This window comes from Ascaphus truei, chromosome 17 (assembly GCF_040206685.1).
Source record: "Ascaphus truei isolate aAscTru1 chromosome 17, aAscTru1.hap1, whole genome shotgun sequence".
NCBI classification, from domain to species: Eukaryota; Metazoa; Chordata; class Amphibia; order Anura; family Ascaphidae; genus Ascaphus; species Ascaphus truei.
Window position 1 is genome coordinate 2,226,433 of NC_134499.1, and position 19,920 is coordinate 2,246,352.

A 19,920-nucleotide genomic window follows, 5' to 3' on the forward strand; every position below is an offset into this window, starting at 1 on the left:
AAAACAGGGGAGAAAGAAAATAAAATGGAGGGGGACAATATACTCAAAACTGAAGGGAAATGGACTGGGAAACAAAGATGGGCTGTTAGCAGTGTCTGATGAGAAGCTGTATGTACATCAGAACACAAATAACTAAATCAAACAAATGGGAGAAGGGGGGGGGAGAGGGAAGGGGGGGGAGAGGGAAGGGAGGTAGCAAAGAGGTGGATGAATGCCCCCTCAAATAGATTGCCTTTGTGCACCAGAAAAAACATTATCAGATGCCAGCAAACAATAAAAGAAACTGATCCAATACTAGTATACGCCTGAGCGCGCACGCCTGCAGCCCAAGCGATTTGTGAACTTCGCTGCAGGAGATTGTAGACACGTGGCGGACGCGTCACAAGCTAGTTCGCTCTCATTGGCTGAACTAACACGTCCGCTATGTGATTTTGATTACATCAGGCGAATGGATTGATCAGCAATTTAGCTAATCACTTGTCAGTGGACCTCCGGGACCCTAACCTTGCAGAACTGTCCCTCCTCCTTACATACTCCTGCGTGACATATGGATCCCCATAGCAACCAGGGTGGGGCGCAGCATACACTAGTGTTGCTACTAACCCTTTAAGAGGTATATATATATATATTATTCAGTGGGTCTTGTATGTTTGTATGTCTCTGGCATGAGCTCGTCAGAGAAATCACAATGCCCAGGGCCCGGGGGTGGATAGGGAGAGCCACAAAGCTATAAAGATATATCATTTAGAAAGAAATGAAGTCCATTCACATGCGGCGAGAAATAGGCGGAAGGAATTGATGACATAAGGTATTGCATGAATTAGATGGGGAGGGACGGGGGAGGGTGAGAGAATGTAGGTGGAGGCAGGGTGAGAAGGTGGGCGAGGGAAGGCAGGAGGGAGGGGGCAGGAAGGTGGGGGATGGAGGAATAGAGTAGGTGGGAGGATGAGGGAAGGAGTGGGGGAACAAGGGAAGGAGTGGGGGAGCGAGGGAAGGAGGGGAGGGAGGGAAGATGAGGGGAGGGGGAGTGAGGAAAGGGGGAGGGAAGGTGAGGGGGAGGGAAGGTGAGGGGGAGGAGGGGGGAGGGAAGGTGGGAGGGAGAGAAGGTGGGGGGAGGGAAGGTGAGGGGGAGAAGGGGGAGGGAAGGTGAGGGGGAGGAGGGGGGAGGGAAGGTGAGAGGGAGGAGGGGGGAGGGAAGGTGAGGGGGGGGGGGAAGGGGAGGGGGAGGAGGGGGGGAGGTGAGGGGGAGGAGGGGGGGAAGGTGAGGGGGAGGAGGGGGGGAAGGTGGGAGGGAGGAGGGGGGGAAGGTGGGAGGGAGGAGGGGGGTAAGGGAAGGTGAGGGGGAGGAGGGGGGCAAGGGAAGGTGAGAGGGAAGAGGGGGTCAGGGGGAGGAGGGGGCAAAGGAAGGTGGGGGAGGGAAGGTGAGGAGGGGGAGGGAAGGTGGGGGGGAGGGAAGGTGGGGGGGAGGAGGGGGAGGGAAGGTGGGGGGAGGAGGGGGAGGAAAGGTGGGGGGGAGGAGGGGGAAGGTGGCAGGGGGGAGGAGGGGGCTAGGGAAGGTGGGGGGAGGAGGAGGCAGAGGGAGGGAAAGGGGAGGGGGTGGGCAAGGGACTGTGGGTGGAGGGGGAGGGCAAGGGAAGGTGGGGAGGAGGGGGAGGGAAAGGTGGGGGAGGGAGAAAAGTGAGGGAAGGAGAATGATGGATTGGGGGGGTGTGAGGAGGGGTGGAGTGAGGGGGGAGTGAGAGAAGAGGAAGGGGATGTCTCCTCTTCTGTTTGCCTCATTAGTGACCTCGCGGTCACGTGAACCCAATAGGGGCCATGACCCCTTGGTGACTCAAAATGAACAAGAGATCAACTCCATCCCAGTATATGGGACTAAAATCTTCTCCCACACAGCAGCATCTGTGTAGCTTTAACTTCTTGAAGTTTCACAGCCCTTACATATGTGTGTGTTTGTGCCCTGTGAGTGTTGGGAACACGTGTTCCCTTGTACATAACAGGGATGCTTCCTGCCCTTAATTGGGAGCGGAAGCCATTGGGTGGATCAGGCGCTGGTCGGAGAGGAAGAGGCCCCTATTGAGTTTAGATCCTGACACCGCCATGGGATTTGTCATGTGTGCATATGATGTTATTATGTAAGGCCGGCCGTTACAGGAAAAGCCGAGAGACACTTTGGGCTTTCGTCCTAAAACACATAGAAATGTCTTCAACTTTCTGCATTTAGTAACGGATTCTCTTCTCCATGGCTTTAAAAAAAAATCTATCACGTCATTTTTATTAAGAAAACAGCAAAACGCATCTGTAAGGTTTCAGGACTGAGGCACTTAACCCCGTGTGTTATTTTCCAAAAGAACCAAGTGCTATAAAAAGCAGTGGTACTGTGTCCCTTTAACCCCTTGGCTGCCAGAGGGGGCCTGCAATTTATTAATTTATATAAGTGGGATTATACATCTGTAAGATGAGATGTTGTGGAAGCGAATAATATTCATATTTGAAAGTCGCCATTTCGGCACCATCTAAAAATAACCAAGAATCATTTCAGAATAAAGTGGGCTTCATTCCCCAACCGAACCTCATTTTTAAAGCAGCCCTTTGTCCGGGAGTGAAAGCATTAAAAATGCCGCTCGGGCGCTGAACGGGTTAATGCACGCCTGGCATGAGTTCTCCCCTCCATGCCCGCACCCTCCTCCCGATCCCCTCACACCTGGACCAGGTGCAAACGTTCCTCAAACTAGGTCAATGAGATGAAACCTGATCACGTATAAGCTTGTTCTGTGGACTGTTACGATGTGCCCGTGACCTGAATAGGCGTCGGCTACACCCACAATCTCTGTTTATCAACAAGTGGGAACGGGCCAGCTTCCACGGGAGAGAGGGCACGGTTATGTCATCCACACACTTGGCATCAGGACAGCTTTAGGGACACGGCCCCTTGTGGTGAAGACACAAGCCTCTGATGCAGAAAACCTTCCACTGGGACTGTATGTCCCCACACTACTGCCTTGTACTGTACATATGATGACACAGCAGCTTTGTTGTTTTAATTCCCCATATTCCAGTGACACTCATGACTATTCGGGACTATGAGTTAGGAAGCAATGGCTTACTGGATCAAATCTCATGGTGACATGGAATTTGGTTGACCAGATTGACTCTGCCCGGGTGGGTTTTCACCTCCCCCCCCTGCCCAAAGAAGCCAATACAGGCCAAGTTTATTAAATCTTGGACACTTGATGTAAATGCCTGAACTGGATGTTCATGGAGCTACCAACCTTATTTAAATTGAAGTTAAGTCTTTTACAACAACCAACAAAGAAACAATACCGCTATTGGACATACCACCGGAGTCGAGCCACAGGCGGCAACCTCACCCCAATATGCCATCACTGCTCCTGTCCACAAATACTAAGCCAGTGTGGACAGGGTTAACATCATGAGGATTATAGCCATCTTCACAAGACCTGGAGTTTCCCCCTCCCTCCCACTCTGCCTCAAACATACCACAAGAGTCCTGTCAAAGGCAGTAGAAAGCCTTTGGTGGCAGCCAAAGGGTGTTAGCCATTTGCTGCCGTTCGCGGATGTTTAGCTGCTCTGTTATTGGTCTTGGGTAAATAATTTTATCCCCCGGTACCTTATTTTTCCACTTACCTTAGACTGTAAGCTCTTGGGGCAGGGCGCTTCTTCCCTACTGTAACAATGTATGTTAATGTTTTATCTTACTGTTTGCGTCTTCCAGCCCTATTGTACTGCGCTACGGAATATGTTGGCGCGTGATAAATAAATGATAATAACAATACTCATGAATGTGACTGCATGTCTCCATAACAGTGGTTACCCTGCAGACATGGATTCTGGGTACTCCATGCACTCCCATAGGCATTCTCTACAGCTCGTCTGCTTTAGGGCTGTTCTATACAGCGCGCGAACGCGCGTGCACGTGCCGCATGCTTTTCATGTATATAGTGCCGGGAGCTGCAGGTTAGTGTATATGTGTGTGTGTGTGCATGGGTTGTGTGAGTGAAAGTAAGTCCTAGATAGATAAAAAAAATTTACAATCCTTCACACACACCACACACACACACACACACACACACACACACACACACACACACACACACTGTATACCTACATTTTAGAGCAGGTAGCGCCGCAAAAAGATGAATTTCTTCTTCTTCGCCGCTGTCTGTCGGCCCCCCTCTCCCTGACGTGCGCGCGCGCAGCCCTTCTATAGAAAAGCTGACTGACGTCAGCCAACTGAAATTCCGCGCCGCACGGCACTATTGAACGTGCCTTATGAGGCTGTGCTTATAGTACCGGCGACAGCGATGCAACGTCGTGTCAAAACAAATGCATTGTCGCCGGCGCTTATAGTGGACGCGACGGCGTGACGGAGCAACAGCGCTACCAAAAATTTGGTAGTCAGTGGTATTTGATTTTTGAAGAGACGGTTCGCACATGTGACTGGCTATAAGCCAATCAGGGAGCTTCTACGCCCGTCTGCCTTCCCCTTTGCTGACGTCACTGGCCTTGTGGCCTGAGATTGAAGTAGCCTGTGCCTTCGGCAACAAAAAGTAGACGGTAAGCTCTTTGAGTCCGCGTCCCTGGATTGACAGCACTCTATAAAATGGAAGTGTCATTGTTGATGCAGGTTTTGAGGTTGTAGCTGTTGCACACAAGGCTCAGAAATTGTATATGGTGTCAAATCTATGCGTTAGTGTTGGGATGAGTTGAGTAACAGGGCTTGTAATGGCCTCTACTGCATTCAAGCATAATCTTACTATCCTGCTGTGCACTTAAGATCAAGGTGTTGAGCTAAACAAACTGGAAATGTAAGAGCATCGTTGTCAATCCAAGTTTTGGAGACTAAGATTTGGGTTTCCAGGAGGGGCTGGAATTCTATTCTTAAGAGGTCATTGCTGACACCAACGATCATCTGCAACGGAAAAATACCGGCTGAGGCTGAGCGAGACTGATTCCGAATGATTAAAACTAGTCAGGCTTTCACTTCAGAGAGAAACTCAGGCCCCAGTACCACTGAGTCCCCATGTCATAAAATGATCTCATGGGTAGGGTTGCCAGGTGTCCGGTATTGAACCGGACAGTCCTGTATTTGGACACTCTGTCCCGTAAAAATTGAGAGCTTATACTGGGCGTGTATGTATATACCGGTATTACCTCTCTGGACGTGTATGTGTATACCGGTATTACCTCTCTGGGCGTGTATGTATATACCGGTATTACCTCTCTGGACGTGTATGTGTATACCGGTATTACCTCTCTGGGCGTGTATGTGTATACCGGTATTACCTCTCTGGACGTGTATGTGTATACCGGTATTACCTCTCTGGACGTGTATGTGTATACCAGTATTACCTCTCTGGGCATGTATGTGTATACCGGTATTACCTCTCTGAACATGTATGTGTATACCGGTATTACCTCTCTGGGCGTGTATGTATATACCGGAATTACCTCTCTGGGCGTGTATACCGGTATTACCTCTCTGGACGTGTATGTGTATACCGGTATTACCTCTCTGGGCGTGTATGTGTATACCGGTATTACCTCTCTGGGCGTGTATGTGTATACCGGTATTACCTCTCTGAGCGTCTTTGTGTATACCGGTATTACCTCTCTGAGCGTGTATGTGTATACCGGTATTAACTCTCTGGGCGTGTATGTGTATACCGGTATTACCTCTCTGGACGTGTATGTGTATACCGGTATTACCTCTCTGGACGTGTATGTGTATACCGGTATTACCTCTCTGGACGTGTATGTGTATACCGGTATTACCTCTCTGGACGTGTATGTGTATACCGGTATTACCTCTCTGGGCGTGTATGTGTATACCGGTATTACCTCTCTGGGCGTGTATGTGTATACCGGTATTACCTCTCTGGGCGTGTATGTGTATACCGGTATTACCTCTCTGAGCGTCTTTGTGTATTCCGGTATTACCTCTCTGGGCGTGTATTTGTATACCGGTATTACCTCTCTTGGCGTGTATGTGTATACCGATATTACCTGTCTGGACATATATATGTATACTGGTATTACCTATCTATACATGTGTATATATATATATATATATATATACTGGTATTACATCTCTGGGCGTGTATGTGTATACCTCTATTACATCTCTGGGCGTGTATGTGTATACCTGTATTACCTCTCTGGGTGTGTATGTGTATACCGGTATTACCTCTCTGGGCCTTGTATGTGTATACCAGTATTACCTCTCTGGGCGTGTATGTGTATACAGGTATTACCTCTCTGGACGTGTATGTGTATACCGGTATTACCTCTCTGGGCGTGTATGTGTATACCGGTATTACCTCTCTGGACGTGTATGTGTATAGCGGTATTACCTCTCTGGGCGTGTATGTGTATGAGCCCACAGTATAAACAGTGCTCTACACAAGGTGTGTGTGGAGTGAGAGGGATATAAATGGTGTGGGTGGGTGTGGAAATGTGAGAGTTTGTAGCACAACTAAAAGTGTGTGTGGATACTATGTGGATACTATGTGGTCCCTATTGGTGTATATGGATGGAAAAATAAGGAGTATTAGTATGTGTGAGAGACAGCTGTGTGTGCATACATATAGCACAGTATGTACAGACATGGCCTTTAGCGCTCATGGGAAGAGAGTTCGCTAGTGTCAGTAATGACTCATAAAATTTCGATCTCTGTTTAGGCCACTGCTAAGTGTCCCGAACAGTTGCATAAATTTGTATTCATGCAACCGTCTCTCTTTCGGGGTTTTAAGATTACCTTTGAGTATGGCAACCCTCAGATCGTTCATCTTATGGCCAGAGTCAGAGAAATGTTCGCCAACAGGACTGTCTCTTGTTCCGCGTGTGATGCTGTGGCGATGCAGGTTCATTCTCTTGTTTAGCCCCTGTCCTGTCTCACCTATGTAGTAGCAGCCCCCTGGGCATTTCATGCACATGATGAGGTACACGACATTGCTTGAGGAACAGGTGAACCCTCCTCTGATTTTGTATTCCCGATTCTTGTGTGGTATTTGTATTGTGTCCGCTGTGTATATATGTATATATACTGGTATTACATCTCTGGGCGTGTATGTGTATACCTCTATTACATCTCTGGGCGTGTATGTGTATACCTGTATTACTCTCTGGGTGTGTATGTGTATACCAGTATTGCCTCTCTGGGCGTGTATGTGTATACAGGTATTACCTCTCTGGACGTGCATGTGTATACCGGTATTACCTCTCTGGACGTGTATGTGTATACCGGTATTACTTCTCTGAGCGTCTATGTGTATACCGGTATTACCTCTCTGAGCGTCTATGTGTATACCGGTATTACCTCTCTGGGCGTGTATGTGTATACCGGTATTACCTCTCTGGACGTGTATGTGTATACCGGTATTACCTCTCTGGGCGTGTATGTGTATACCGGTATTACCTCTCTGGACGTGTATGTGTATACCGGTATTACCTCTCTGGGCGTGTATGTGTATACCGGTATTACCTCTCTGGACGTGTATGTGTATACCGGTATTGCTTCTCTGGGCGTGTATGTGTATACCGGTATAACCTCTCTGAGCGTCTATGTGTATACCGGTATTACCTCTCTGGGCGTGTATGTGTATACCGGTATTACCTCTCTGGGCATGTATGTGTATACCGGTATTACCTCTCTGGGCGTGTATGTGTATACCGGTATTACCTCTCTGGGCGAGTATGTGTATACCGGTATTACTTCTCTGGGCGTGTATGTGTATACCGGTATTACCTCTCTGGGTGTGTATGTGTATACCGGTATTACCTCTCTGGGCGTGTATGTGTATACCGGTATTACCTCTCTGGACGTGTATGTATATACCGGTATTACCTCTCTGGGCGTGTATGTATATACCGGTATTACCTCTCTGGGCGTGTATGTGTATACCGGCATTACCTCTCTGGGCGTGTATGTGTATACCGGTATTACCTCTCTGGGCGTGTACGTGTATACCGGTATTACCTCTCTGGGCGTGTATGTGTATAACGGTATTACCTCTCTGGGCGTGTACGTGTATACCGGTATTACCTCTCTGGGCGTGTATGTGTATACCGGTATTACCTCTCTGGGCGTGTATGTGTATACCGGTATTACCTCTCTGGGCGTGTATGTGTATACCGGCATTACCTCTCTGGGCGTGTATGTGTATACCGGTATTACCTCTCTGGGCGTGTATGTGTATACCGGTATTACCTCTCTGGGCGTGTATGTGTATACCGGTATTACCTCTCTGGGTGTGTATGTGTATACCGGTATTACCTCTCTGGACGTGTATATTTATACTGGTATTTATATATGTGTGTATTACCTCTCTGGGTGTGTATGGGTTTGGTATTACCTCTCTGGATATGTATGTGTCCGGTATTACCTCTCTGGGCTTGTATGTGTATACCGGTATTACCTCTCTGGGCGTGTATGTGTAAGCCGGTATTACCTCACTGGAAATAGTGACCCGACCGGCTTGGGGGGCCGCAGGTTTTCCCAGAGCATGGAGAGAGCAGGGCTGTTGCTAGGGGGCTTTGCAGCTTCCCCCATGCTGATTGGCTGCTGCTGAGTAATGCAGCCAAGGAAAGGAGGAAACAGCATGGAACAGAGAGAGGTGCATGCGTGTCTCGCACCTTTCACCATTGTGTCCAGTATTTTTGGAGACGACACCTAGTAACCCTACTCATGGGGCTAATGTACGTGACCCGCCATGAGTTACCACATTTGCTTATTATCTTGTGCAATTCAAGGCATATACTAATGACAGGCCTTGTGTGTGTTCAACGTATGAGAAAATATACTGTGTAATTCCTAGAAGCACATAGCTATAGGCAAGGAGTTTTCTTCGCTACAACGGTATGCGGTCGGTTCAGTTTAGTAGGCAGAGGGTCGAGGTAATATACAGGACGAGGTATAGTATCCTATGTGTATAGAAAACACAAGGGCGTGGTCTGAACAGGTAATAGCCCTTCTGCACCTGACCTCTGTACAGAGAATGTGCCTTTGCCGTTGTGAATGAGTGGAAATGGGTTTATTAAATACACTCGGAGCAGAATTGCCCATTAATACGCAGAAATAAATAAACAATGGTACAGATCAGACGTTCCTTATCTGCAGAAAAAATAATGTTGCCCCAAAACTGCAGAGAAGAGTTCAAATGACCCTAAAGGGTGCAACGTATCACTGATTTTTTTTTGTTACAAACTTGCCATTACACTTTTAAAAATAAATCAGTTATTTAGAAAGATTTTATTTTTATTTCAGTTTTTCCTACAGCGTAACTATTGTCGCCCCCCCAAATGTTTAACTAGGTTACAATTTTTCTAAAAATCATTCACAAAACCGGTGCTGCTTTTTTTTTTTTATAACTTTAACAGTCACAGAGAACCTAAGAGTATATAACTTGCACAAAGTAATGCACTGGCATTGTCTCTGTGTGTGCCAACATACCCTTTATAGCCAGGGTGAGTAACTCCAGTCCTCAAGGGCCACCAACAGGTCTGGTTTTAAGGATATCCCTGCTTCAGCACAGGTGGCTCAATCAGTGGCTCAGTCAAAGAGCCTGCTTCAGCACAGGTGGCTTAATCAAAGACTGAGCCACCTGTGCTGAAGCAGGAATATCCTGAAAACCTGACATGTTGTGGCCCTTGACGACTGGAGTTGCCCACGCCTGGTTTAGAGTGTAAACTCTTTGAAGTGGGAACTCTCGTCTCCCACTGCTAACTTTGTAGCGTAGTATTGCACAATCATTTACTGCTTCCTGAGGTATATTCTGCAAAGTGCAGCGTGCATGGTCAGCTTCAAGGGGTTAACGGATTCCTGGCTCTTCAGGACCTTGCATTTAGCACTGCACTGGATCTGGGTATCAAAGGCACAGAGAACATGCATTAGGATGCAGAGCGTGGGAAGTTTCCCTGAGGACAGCTCTTACCTGTCACTTGCTGGGTGACTGCAGGATAATCCATCAGGGATTTCAGCATCTCGGGGATATCCAGGAGTCCCTTCAGGTTGTCAGTTTGCGACATTGTGGGTGATAGAAGTAGAAGACAGGACGCTCTGGTGCAGGACACAGTGGGATTGCCTCCAGTGACAAGAAGAGGAAGGAAGAGCTATTAGCTATCACAACCCTTCTTACCAAGCAACCAATAGCCGGGATGAGTTGAGTGCTGAGCGTTCAAGGGCCGTCCTCTGGGAGCCAATGGCAGAGAAATGGGTCTGTTACATAACATCAGAGAGGGATGATAGTGTAAGAAAACACACACACACGTGTGTGCACTGAAACACATGCGAAAGTGCACGCACACGATCGATACAAACATGTTCACTAAAACCCACCCTCAAAACCACACACATGCATACACAAACACACACAAATAATAATAACTATGCAGGTTTGTGTATGTACGCTGAAATCCACACACGTGTATGTACACGGAAACCCACTCAAATACATACACGTGTATGTACACACATACATGCCCATGCAAACATGTACACGGAAACCCACTGCCAAACACACGTGTATATACAAACACTCATGCATATACACACGTAATTGTACACTAAAATTCACTCTCAAACATGCATGCAAGTGTACATGTAAACCCATTCTCTAAAACACCTGTACATGCACACACAAACATGTATACGGGAACCCACTTTCAAACACACATGTATATGTACACTAAAATTCACTCTCAAACACACATGCATGCAAGTGTACATGTAAACCCATTCTCTAAAACACATGTACAGGCAGTCCTCGTTTTACAACGCTTCGCTTCACAACGAATGGCTTATCCAACGCTATGCAATGCATACCTATATTCATTTTTACAACGCCAAAATGGCTTATCCAACGCTCTTACGACGCTTTGCAACATTGTGTGTGTGTATATATATATACACATTCACATAAACAACATTGCAAAGCGTCGTAAGAGCGTATAGTATACTATATAATATATTATTTATTATGTTATATTATATATATAATATAATACAGTATATACACTATATAATTTATGTGTGTGCTGCATATCTTATTGCCTGCATAAAATATTTGGTGTATTTTAGTGTTAAAAATGCCTTCAGGAACGGAACCTTTCATTTAAACAGTGTTCCTATGGGAAAACGTGTTTCGCTTTACAACGTTTCGTTTTACAACGCCATTTTGAGTAACGCATTGTGTCGGATAACCGAGGACTGCCTGTACATGCACACACAAACATGTAGACGGGAAACCACTTTCAAACACACATGCATGCACACACGTATAAAGAATGTACACTATGATTCACTCTCAAATGCACATGCATGCAAACGTTATGTGGAAACCCCCTTTCAGACACGTGTATATACAAACACATGGATGCACACATGTCTATGTACATTAAAATTCACTCAAATGCACATACATCTACATACAAAAGCACACACGTATGTACATTAAATCCACTCTCAAATATGCACACATGCATTCACACATTAACCTACTCTAAAAAACACACACACACACACGCATGCACATACTGTCAGTATGTTCTAGTTGTATAGGACAATATACGATTTACAAATGTACACACAAGTATACAGATAAACACCGACTCTTTGCACGCTTATATCCTGCCACTGGCATTGGAAGTCTGCCCTGGGCTTTTCTGTGTGTTCTACACACGCTACACAGTTCAAATACTCGACTTCTCATAAGGCTTCAACACCGTTGGCGTCCGCCTCCGACGACCTGAAATTCCAGTCTTTTCAGTTCCCCTCTGTTATTCAGCTAACGTCGCATTTAGACTGCATAAAAAGCAGAGGTGGTAAGAAAGGTTCACGTGACTCTCGGCAAAGGATAGGAAAATGTAACACAAAATACCGTATTGGTCCGAATTTAGTGCGACCTCGCACATACTGTAATACGACCCCTACAGTTGTTAAGATCTTCTACAGGAAAAATAGATAGACCTGTTCCTTGCCATGGGGTCTTTTTTTTATATTTTTCTGGGGTAATTCTATCACTAAAACAGTGATAAAATTATTATATAGTGCGAGTGTAGGTTTTGGCAGGGCTATTTAAGGCAAAAAACCTCGCACTATATTCGGGCCAATACGGTAAAAATATTCGTGCCTGAGATTCAACCCCCCTTAAAGAAACCGCTTTATTTACCTGTATCTTTTGAATAATGAATATTCTTTACCCCTCTGCGGGAACACAGCAAGATAAAGGTCCAGGTTTGGACTGGAGGGTTGTAGTATTGTATCAATAAGTGGAAGCACTTTGGAAGACCCGAGAGGGTATCGCCAATTTGTAAAACTTGTGCTTAGTCTGATTGCACCCAGGGAATATCTCTATACCAGGGGTGACCAACTCCAGTCCTCAACAGGTCAGGTTTTCAGGATATCCCTGCTTCAGCACAGATGGCTCAATCACACTATTACACCCTCACCCCCCCCCCCCCCCCCCCGATCCGTTTTAAAATCAATAAAACAAACAAGTACGGCTGTCAGCCGGGTGTATTATACACATCTTTATGCCAGAGTACAGAGACGGGCGGCACTCAATGGGTTAACATCTTTTATGATGTGAAACATGCCCCCAGCAGAGGGGATCATGTGACTTTTGTACCATTCTAAGAAGCCACGAGATACCTTTGCCCTGGAACGTTTTTCTCCTTTTAACTTTTGACACATGTCACAACCTCGTGCAGATTCCACACCTGTCCCTTTCTTCACTACAGCTACTCTCACGAAAATCTCTCCTCACACACACCACACACACACACACACACACACACACACACACACACACACACACACACACACACACACACACACACACACACAAAAAACATGCTGCAGTATAAAGCGAGCTGGAGTATGACCACACACCCAACCTCCTTAGCTTAGATAATGGGACCCCATACAAATTGTTGTTTTCATCAGTTGTTAACCTTATTTGGTTTTATTATTATAGATTTTGGTATTATAAATATGGCTGCCTTTGCATCGGAGGGGAGATCAGGCAAAAAGCTAGTCCTTAAAGGAAGTAGCCGTGTCCCCCCCCCCCCCCCCGACGTGTAAGTGGATATGAATTAAATTGATGCCATTTTTAACGTGAACTTGATCTCTTGGGTATAGAGGGTCACCTGAAATCTGGGGAATTACTCAACTGCTACTATAACCGCTCCCCCTGACTGCTCCCTATAACTCCTCCCCTAACTGCTCATATAACCACTTCCTATAACTCCTCCCCTAACATATAACTGCTCTTATAACTCCTCACCTAACGGCTCCCTTTATAGGGTTGCCAGGTGTCCAGTATTCAACCGGACTGTCCTGTATTTGGAGACACTGTCCAGTAAAGAAAAATTGAGGTAATACTGGACATGTATGTTTCTTGTATTACTTTTCTGGACATAGTTATAAGAGATCTGTCTGAACATTCAGGATGAATGCTGATAGGAAGTGACATGTGGTCTGAAGCCACCATGGCCATCTTGCTTCCTGGCAAATCCTGTGCTTACTCCCCTGACAGGAAATCAGCCTCTCTTTGGTTCTCATTGCCAGCAGCTGCCTTTGGCCTTTAAAAAGCAGTTGCTACTAGTCTTTGCTCGTGCAATGTACTTGTTACCTTGTCCTGTCTGAGTTCTGCCTTGCCTTTGTTTTGTCTGCTGCCTCTCTTGTCCTTGGAACTGAACCTGACTACCCCTTGCCTGCCGCCCGCCTCGATCTCGGAACCGAACCTGACTACTCTTTGCCTACTGCCTGCCTTGGAACTGGACCTGACTACCCTTTCCTGCCTCGACTCCGGAACCGTACCCGACTACACCTGCATCCCAGGCCTCTGATCCCAGGCCAAGGTCGGTGTATTACTCCCTACCTCTGCCCTACGGGTCCGTATCCTGTCTTACAGTCAGCAACATTGCACGAGCCATGCAATGGACCCCGCAGAGGTAGCGAACGCCGTTTCCCATCATGGCCAGCGTCTAGGAACCCATGCCACCCCTACGCTGGATCAGAAACTGGATTCAATCTCCGCTACGCTGCAGACCCTGTACAGCCACCTCAGTACCCCCAGCATGACCCCATCTATGCCCGCACCTTTAGCTCGTGATGCTGCACCAGTATCTGTGGTCCTAAGAGAGCCCCGGACCCCGACTCCTGTCCACTATGGAGGGCTTCCCTCGGCTTGCAGAAGATTCTTGAACCAGTGCCAGGTGCAGTTCGACACACAACCATCATCCTCTACCCACCGTTCTCGAGTGGCATATATCTTCTCGCTCCTCACGGATGAAGCATTAGCTTGGGCATTACCTCTTTATGAAAAGGGTTCCCCCTCGTTGGACAATTCCGTCGCTTTCATGCAAACCTTCTGGACAATCTTTGATACTCCTGGACGTGCGGCTTCCACTGAATTTGCAATACTACAGTTAAAACAAGGCTCTCGCACTATGGGACGATATGCTATCACGTTTAGGACCCTGGCAGCGGAGACCGATTGGAACGAGGGGGCTTTGAAGGTTACTTTCTGTCAGGGCATGGAGGAGAGGCTGAAGGACGAATTGATGTACAGGGACCTACCCGCAGACCTGGAAGGACTGATCGCTCTTTGCATGTCCTTTGACCTTCGGATGAGGGAGAGACGTCAGGACTCCACCTATTCCACCTTTGAATGAAATGCCAAGAGAACCAACGTAACATGCAATTGGGCAATTTGCGTTTGACAGAACGAGAGAAGCAGCACCAGCGATCCTTTGGGTTGTGCCTCTACTGCCGCGAGAAGGGTCACATGCTACGAACCTGTCCTAAGAAGTCGGGAAACACCCACGCTCAGAGCAAGTAGGGGAGTTTCCTCTGGGCATCTGCACCTCCTCTCCATCTCCATGTCGCTTGATGGTCCCCATCTGCCTATCCTAGCAAAACCATTCCGTGATAACGAAGGCTTTTGTGGACTCCGGTGCCGCTGGCATATTTGTGGATAAGGCCTTCGTTCAACAGATCAAGATTCCTCTCCAGAAGAAGGACGTACCCCTAGGTATCTCTTACATTGATGGTGGATTGGTGGTCATATCACAAGAGACTGTTCAAATCAGGGCTATGTTGGTGTTTTGCACCATGAATTTGTCCAGCTGGATGTCATCTATTCCACAGCCATCAATGTGGTTCTGGAGCTTCCCTGGCTACGTACCCACAATACCCCGATTGACTGGATTTCGGGACAGATAAGAACTTGGGGGTCTGCCTACCATGGCAAATGTCTTTCACCCTGTCTTCCGGTGGGTTCTCTTCTACAGCCTGCACTGGAGGACTTACCCGGTCTCCCGGCCTGTTACTCTGACCTGAGTCAGGAATTCGACAAGGGACAGGCTGAAGAATTATCTGTGCATCGACCGTTTGATTGTGCGATCGATCTCCTTCCTGGGATGACTCCTCCTCGTGGACGTACGTTTCCTTTTTCCGAACGAGACCAAGGCGATGAGGACCTACATTGATGAGAACCTGAAGCGAGGATTCATTCGCAAATCCTGTTCTTCTGCTGGTGCAGGGTTTTTCTTTGTGGCAAAGAAGGACAGATCATTGAGACCTTGTATTGATTATCAGGGTTTGAATAAAATTACTGTTAAGAACCGGTATCCTCTTCCTCTGATCACCGAACTCTTTGATCGTCTACGTGGGGCAACAGTTTTTACCAAGCTCGATTTAATAGGGGCTTATAACCTTCTAAGGATAAGGCAGGGTGACGAGTGGAAAACCGCGATGGCCACTACGAGTACTTGGTGATGCCTTTCGGCCTATGCAATGCACCCGCAGTGTTCCAGTTCTTCGTGAACGAAATTTTCAGAGACATGTTAGACTCCTTAGTTATCGTATAACTTGATGATATCCTCATCTATTTTAAAACCCTGGAGCAACATCAGCAGGTGAGGGTGGTCCTTAAAACGCCTCCTGGAGAACAATCTCTTTGCTAAATTCGAGAAGGGCAAATTCCAGAAATCCCATCTTTCTTTTTTCAGATACATCATCTCTGCCCAGGGCCTAGAAATGGATCCTGCCAAGGTTGCTGCTGTTCTGGACTGGCCAGTACCTAAGGGATTAAAAGCCATTCAGAGATTCTTGGGTTTCGCAAATTATTGTTTGGGATTTTTCCAAAATCGTTGCGCCCATCACAGCCATGACAAAAAAAGGCAGATCACATGAACTGTTCTCCGCAGGATCAGGCGGCTTTTCTGAAACTTTTCAAGAAACTTTTTTTACTCTGCACCCATTCTGAAACACCCCGATCCTTGTCATCCTTTTATCGTCAAAGTGGATGCCTCTGACGTTGGAGCAGGCGCAGTCCTGTCACAGAGAAGTGAGGTTCAGGGTCAGTTACATCTGTGTTTCTTCTTCTCTAAGAAGTTTTCTCCTGCAGAGCACAACTACGATGTGGGCAATCGTGAACTTCTAGCCGTTAAAATGGCTCGGAAGGAATGGAGACACCTTCATGAGGGTGCCAGTCACAATTCTTATGGACCATAAAAACTTGGAATACCTTGAGGGGGCATGCAAGTTACAGTAACCACTCGCCAGGCTAGATGGACACTCTTTCACTCGCTTTAATTACGTGATCTCCTACCGGCCAGGTTCCAAGAATGTAAAGGCGGATGCCCTATCACGTCAGTTCTCCACAGATGACACTGATTTATCCTTGATGGAGAAGGATTTAGGAGTGCTTGTAGACAGCAGGCTTAGCAATAGTGCCCAATGTCATGCAGTAGCTGCAAAGGCAAACAAGATCTTATCTTGCATCAAACGGGCAATGGATGGAAGGGAAGTAAATATAATTATGCCCCTTTACAAAGCATTAGTAAGACCACACCTTGAATATGGAGTACAATTTTGGGCACCAATCCTAAGAAAAGACATTATGGAACTAGAGAGAGTGCAGAGAAGAGCCACCTAGCTAAATTAGATTTATTTACATTAGAAAAGAGGCGTCTAAGAGGGGATATGATAACTATATACAAATATATTCTGGGACAATACAAGGAGCTTTCAAATGAACTATTCATCCCAAGGGCAGTACAAAGGACTCTGGGTCATCCCTTAAGGTTGGAGGAAAGGAGATTTCACCAGCAACAAAGGAAAGGGTTCTTTACAGTAAGGGCAGTTAAAATGTGGAATTCATTACCCATGGAGACTGTGATGGCAGATACAATAGATTTGTTCAAAAAAAAGTTGGACATCTTTTTAGATAGGAAAGGTACACAGGGATATACCAAATAAGTATACATGGGAAGGATGTTGATCCAGGGATTAATCCGATTGCCAATTCTTGGAGTCAGGAAGGAATTTATTTTTCCCCTTATGAGATATCATTGGATGATATGACACTGGGGTTTTGTTTGCCTTCCTCTGGATCAGTAAGTATAGATATAGGATAAAGTGTCTGTTGTCTAAATTTAGCATAGAAAGGAAAGAAAAAAGCGGAGCACTGCCAGGGAATGAGAAAAAGGCTGGGGCAAAAATTGAAATAAAGATTATTTATTGGGCATAATGGCCAAAAAAACAAACACAAGGTAATAAAAAACTCTGACGCGTTTCCACGGCGGGAAACGCGTCAGAGTTTTTTATTACCTTGTGTGTTTGTTTTTTTGGCCATTATGCCCAATAAATAATCTTTATTTCAATTTTTGCCCCAGCCTTTTTCTCATTCCCTGGCAGTGCTCCGCTTTTTTCTTTCCTTTCTATTTTTGTTTCATCAGTGTAGCAGCACGCTCCGGTTTTCATCGTTGCAGAGCAGCTGTTGTCATCGGGGGATTTCCTCCAGGAGCTGCAGAGTGGATCCGGATCTTTGGACAAGTGTGCGGTCTACACACCCAGCGCCTCACCTGTTCCGGGTAGGATCACGGCTTGCAGGGACGAGCGGCTGCAACTTTGGATTGCGCGCCGGTCCACCCACGTTCACCAGCGCCCCCCAGATCCCGTCTGGCTGAAACATCGCGGCATATCATCAGGCACCCGGTAAGGCGGCGGGAGACTCTGCTTGCAGGTCTCTACTACCAACAGCCAGTCCTGTTATACCGGGGAGCCAGAACCGCTTGTCAGAGTGAGGAGGGTCACATTTCTACCTGCACGGGGGACTGGTGCCATTGATCTGATCGGAGGATATCCAGAGGTCCTACAGGTGAGGTGGGAGTCACATAGACCCACACATAACATCGGACATTTGTTTGGGACACTCTCTGCATTTATATACTTTTATACCGGTTTTTACAGCACTTGCCATATTTGTAGCTTCCACGTGGGGATTTTCCCCGTTTTTTCACTTATAAATTTAGCATAGGTTGAACTTGATGGACGGAAGTCTTTTTTTCAGCCTCATATACTATGTAACTATGATTCTACGGACAAGGGTCCCATCATTCCCTCATCTAAAATTGTGTCAGCAATTACGATCCTCTATCATTGTTACGCCGGTGCTGCCCGCAGACCAGACCCGTCCCCTGTGCTGAGGTGGGACGTAGGGATACACGCACCCGCAGCAAAGGGAGCGTGTCCGGAGTGTGGTGTTATTGTTGCCAGGCCAGGTATAGTAGTGAAGACAATACTTGCCGGTACCGGTAGTAGAGAAGGAGTAGTTATTGCCGTTGCCAAGATCAGGGATGCCAGAAGTCACGAAGTCCAAGTAGAGCCAAAGTCGAGAGCCAGAGGGTGTAGTCGTCCAATCCGAGTCAATACCTGAGGAGTCACTGATAGAAAAGTCAAATGCTTCCATACAGAACTATGTCGAGCGACGAGTGATGGGAAGCACAGGCATAATAAAGCTGGGCAGGCCAATGAGAAAAGGAGGCAGGCCTGGAGGACTGCAAAGAGTCTTCCCTGATAGGAGAGAGGTGTTACAGCCCAGCTGAGTGTACTCATTGATTTGCCTTGAACTGTGTGATGCTTGGAGGCGACGCCTCACTGCAGCAGCAGTGGTTAAAAGTGCTCTGTTAGGCGTGTGCTCTGTAAACTGAGAATGCATGCACATAACGTCTGGGGCTGGCGTGCGTGTAGGAGGGCGTGGGCGCGACCGGCGCTGAGCAGAGGAATCTCCGAGGGGAGTGATCCCGCGACGGCGGCAGGGGCGAGGAGCCGTGGAGACCGGTAAGGCAGGATTGTTTAGTGTGTCCAGGGACTCCATGTGGAGAGGGAGTGCTCTGTGTGGGAAGCGAGGAGAACGCCGATTCCTGACAGTCATATTCAGAAAGCCCAGAACAAGGTGCCCGCTGGAATAGCGATTTCTCCATCAAAACTTTTTGTTTCTCCTTCACTCCAGCAGGAGGTCCTACGATGGGGACACTAATCAAAAATTGAAGGCCACCCAGGGGTTCGGAAGATGTGAACTTCTTGAGGACTTTTTGGTAGCCAAAATTAAAAACTGAGGTATAGGACTTTGTCTCAGCCTGCAGTGTATGTGTTCAAACTAAGGTTCCCCGAGCACTGCCCTGTGGGCTTCTGCAACCATTGCCGATACCCTCTAGTCCCTGGACACACTTATCCATGGACTTTATTGTGGAACTTCCCCCCTCGCCGGGTATGACAATAATTCTGGTTATTGTTGACCGTTTTACGAAACAAGCTCATTTCGTACCCCTTAAAAAGCTTCCGTCATCCTCTGAACTGGCGGACATCATCACCAAGGAGGTATTTCGTCTGCATGAACTGCCTTTAAAGATCGTCTTGGACAGAGGGTCCCAGTTCATTTAAACATTTTGGAAGGCGATTGGCCTACACTTTTCGTCTGCCTACCACCCGCAATCCAATTGGCAAACTGAGCGCACCAACCAATCCTTGGAGCAATACTTCAGATGTTACATTAATGAACATCAGAATGATTAGGCAGAACTCCTACCGCTGGCAGAATTTGTACATAGTTA

The 19,920-nt window shown here is 47.0% G+C and overlaps 1 protein-coding gene across 2 annotated transcripts in view; it reads right to left on the minus strand.

Annotated features, from left to right (window-relative positions):
* Positions 1 to 10,200, minus strand: part of TEF (TEF transcription factor, PAR bZIP family member) — a 29,176-nt gene extending 18,976 nt beyond the window's left edge. The window contains exon 1 of one of the 2 annotated variants that reach the window (XM_075573714.1): positions 9,951 to 10,195. In XM_075573714.1, the coding sequence (XP_075429829.1) occupies positions 9,951 to 10,044 (94 nt within the window). In that variant the 5' untranslated portion in view covers positions 10,045 to 10,195. Of the gene's footprint in view, positions 1 to 9,950 lie in introns of both variants that reach the window. The other variant, XM_075573715.1, reaches the window with a different exon arrangement.
* Between the last annotated feature and the right edge of the window lie 9,720 nt (positions 10,201 to 19,920).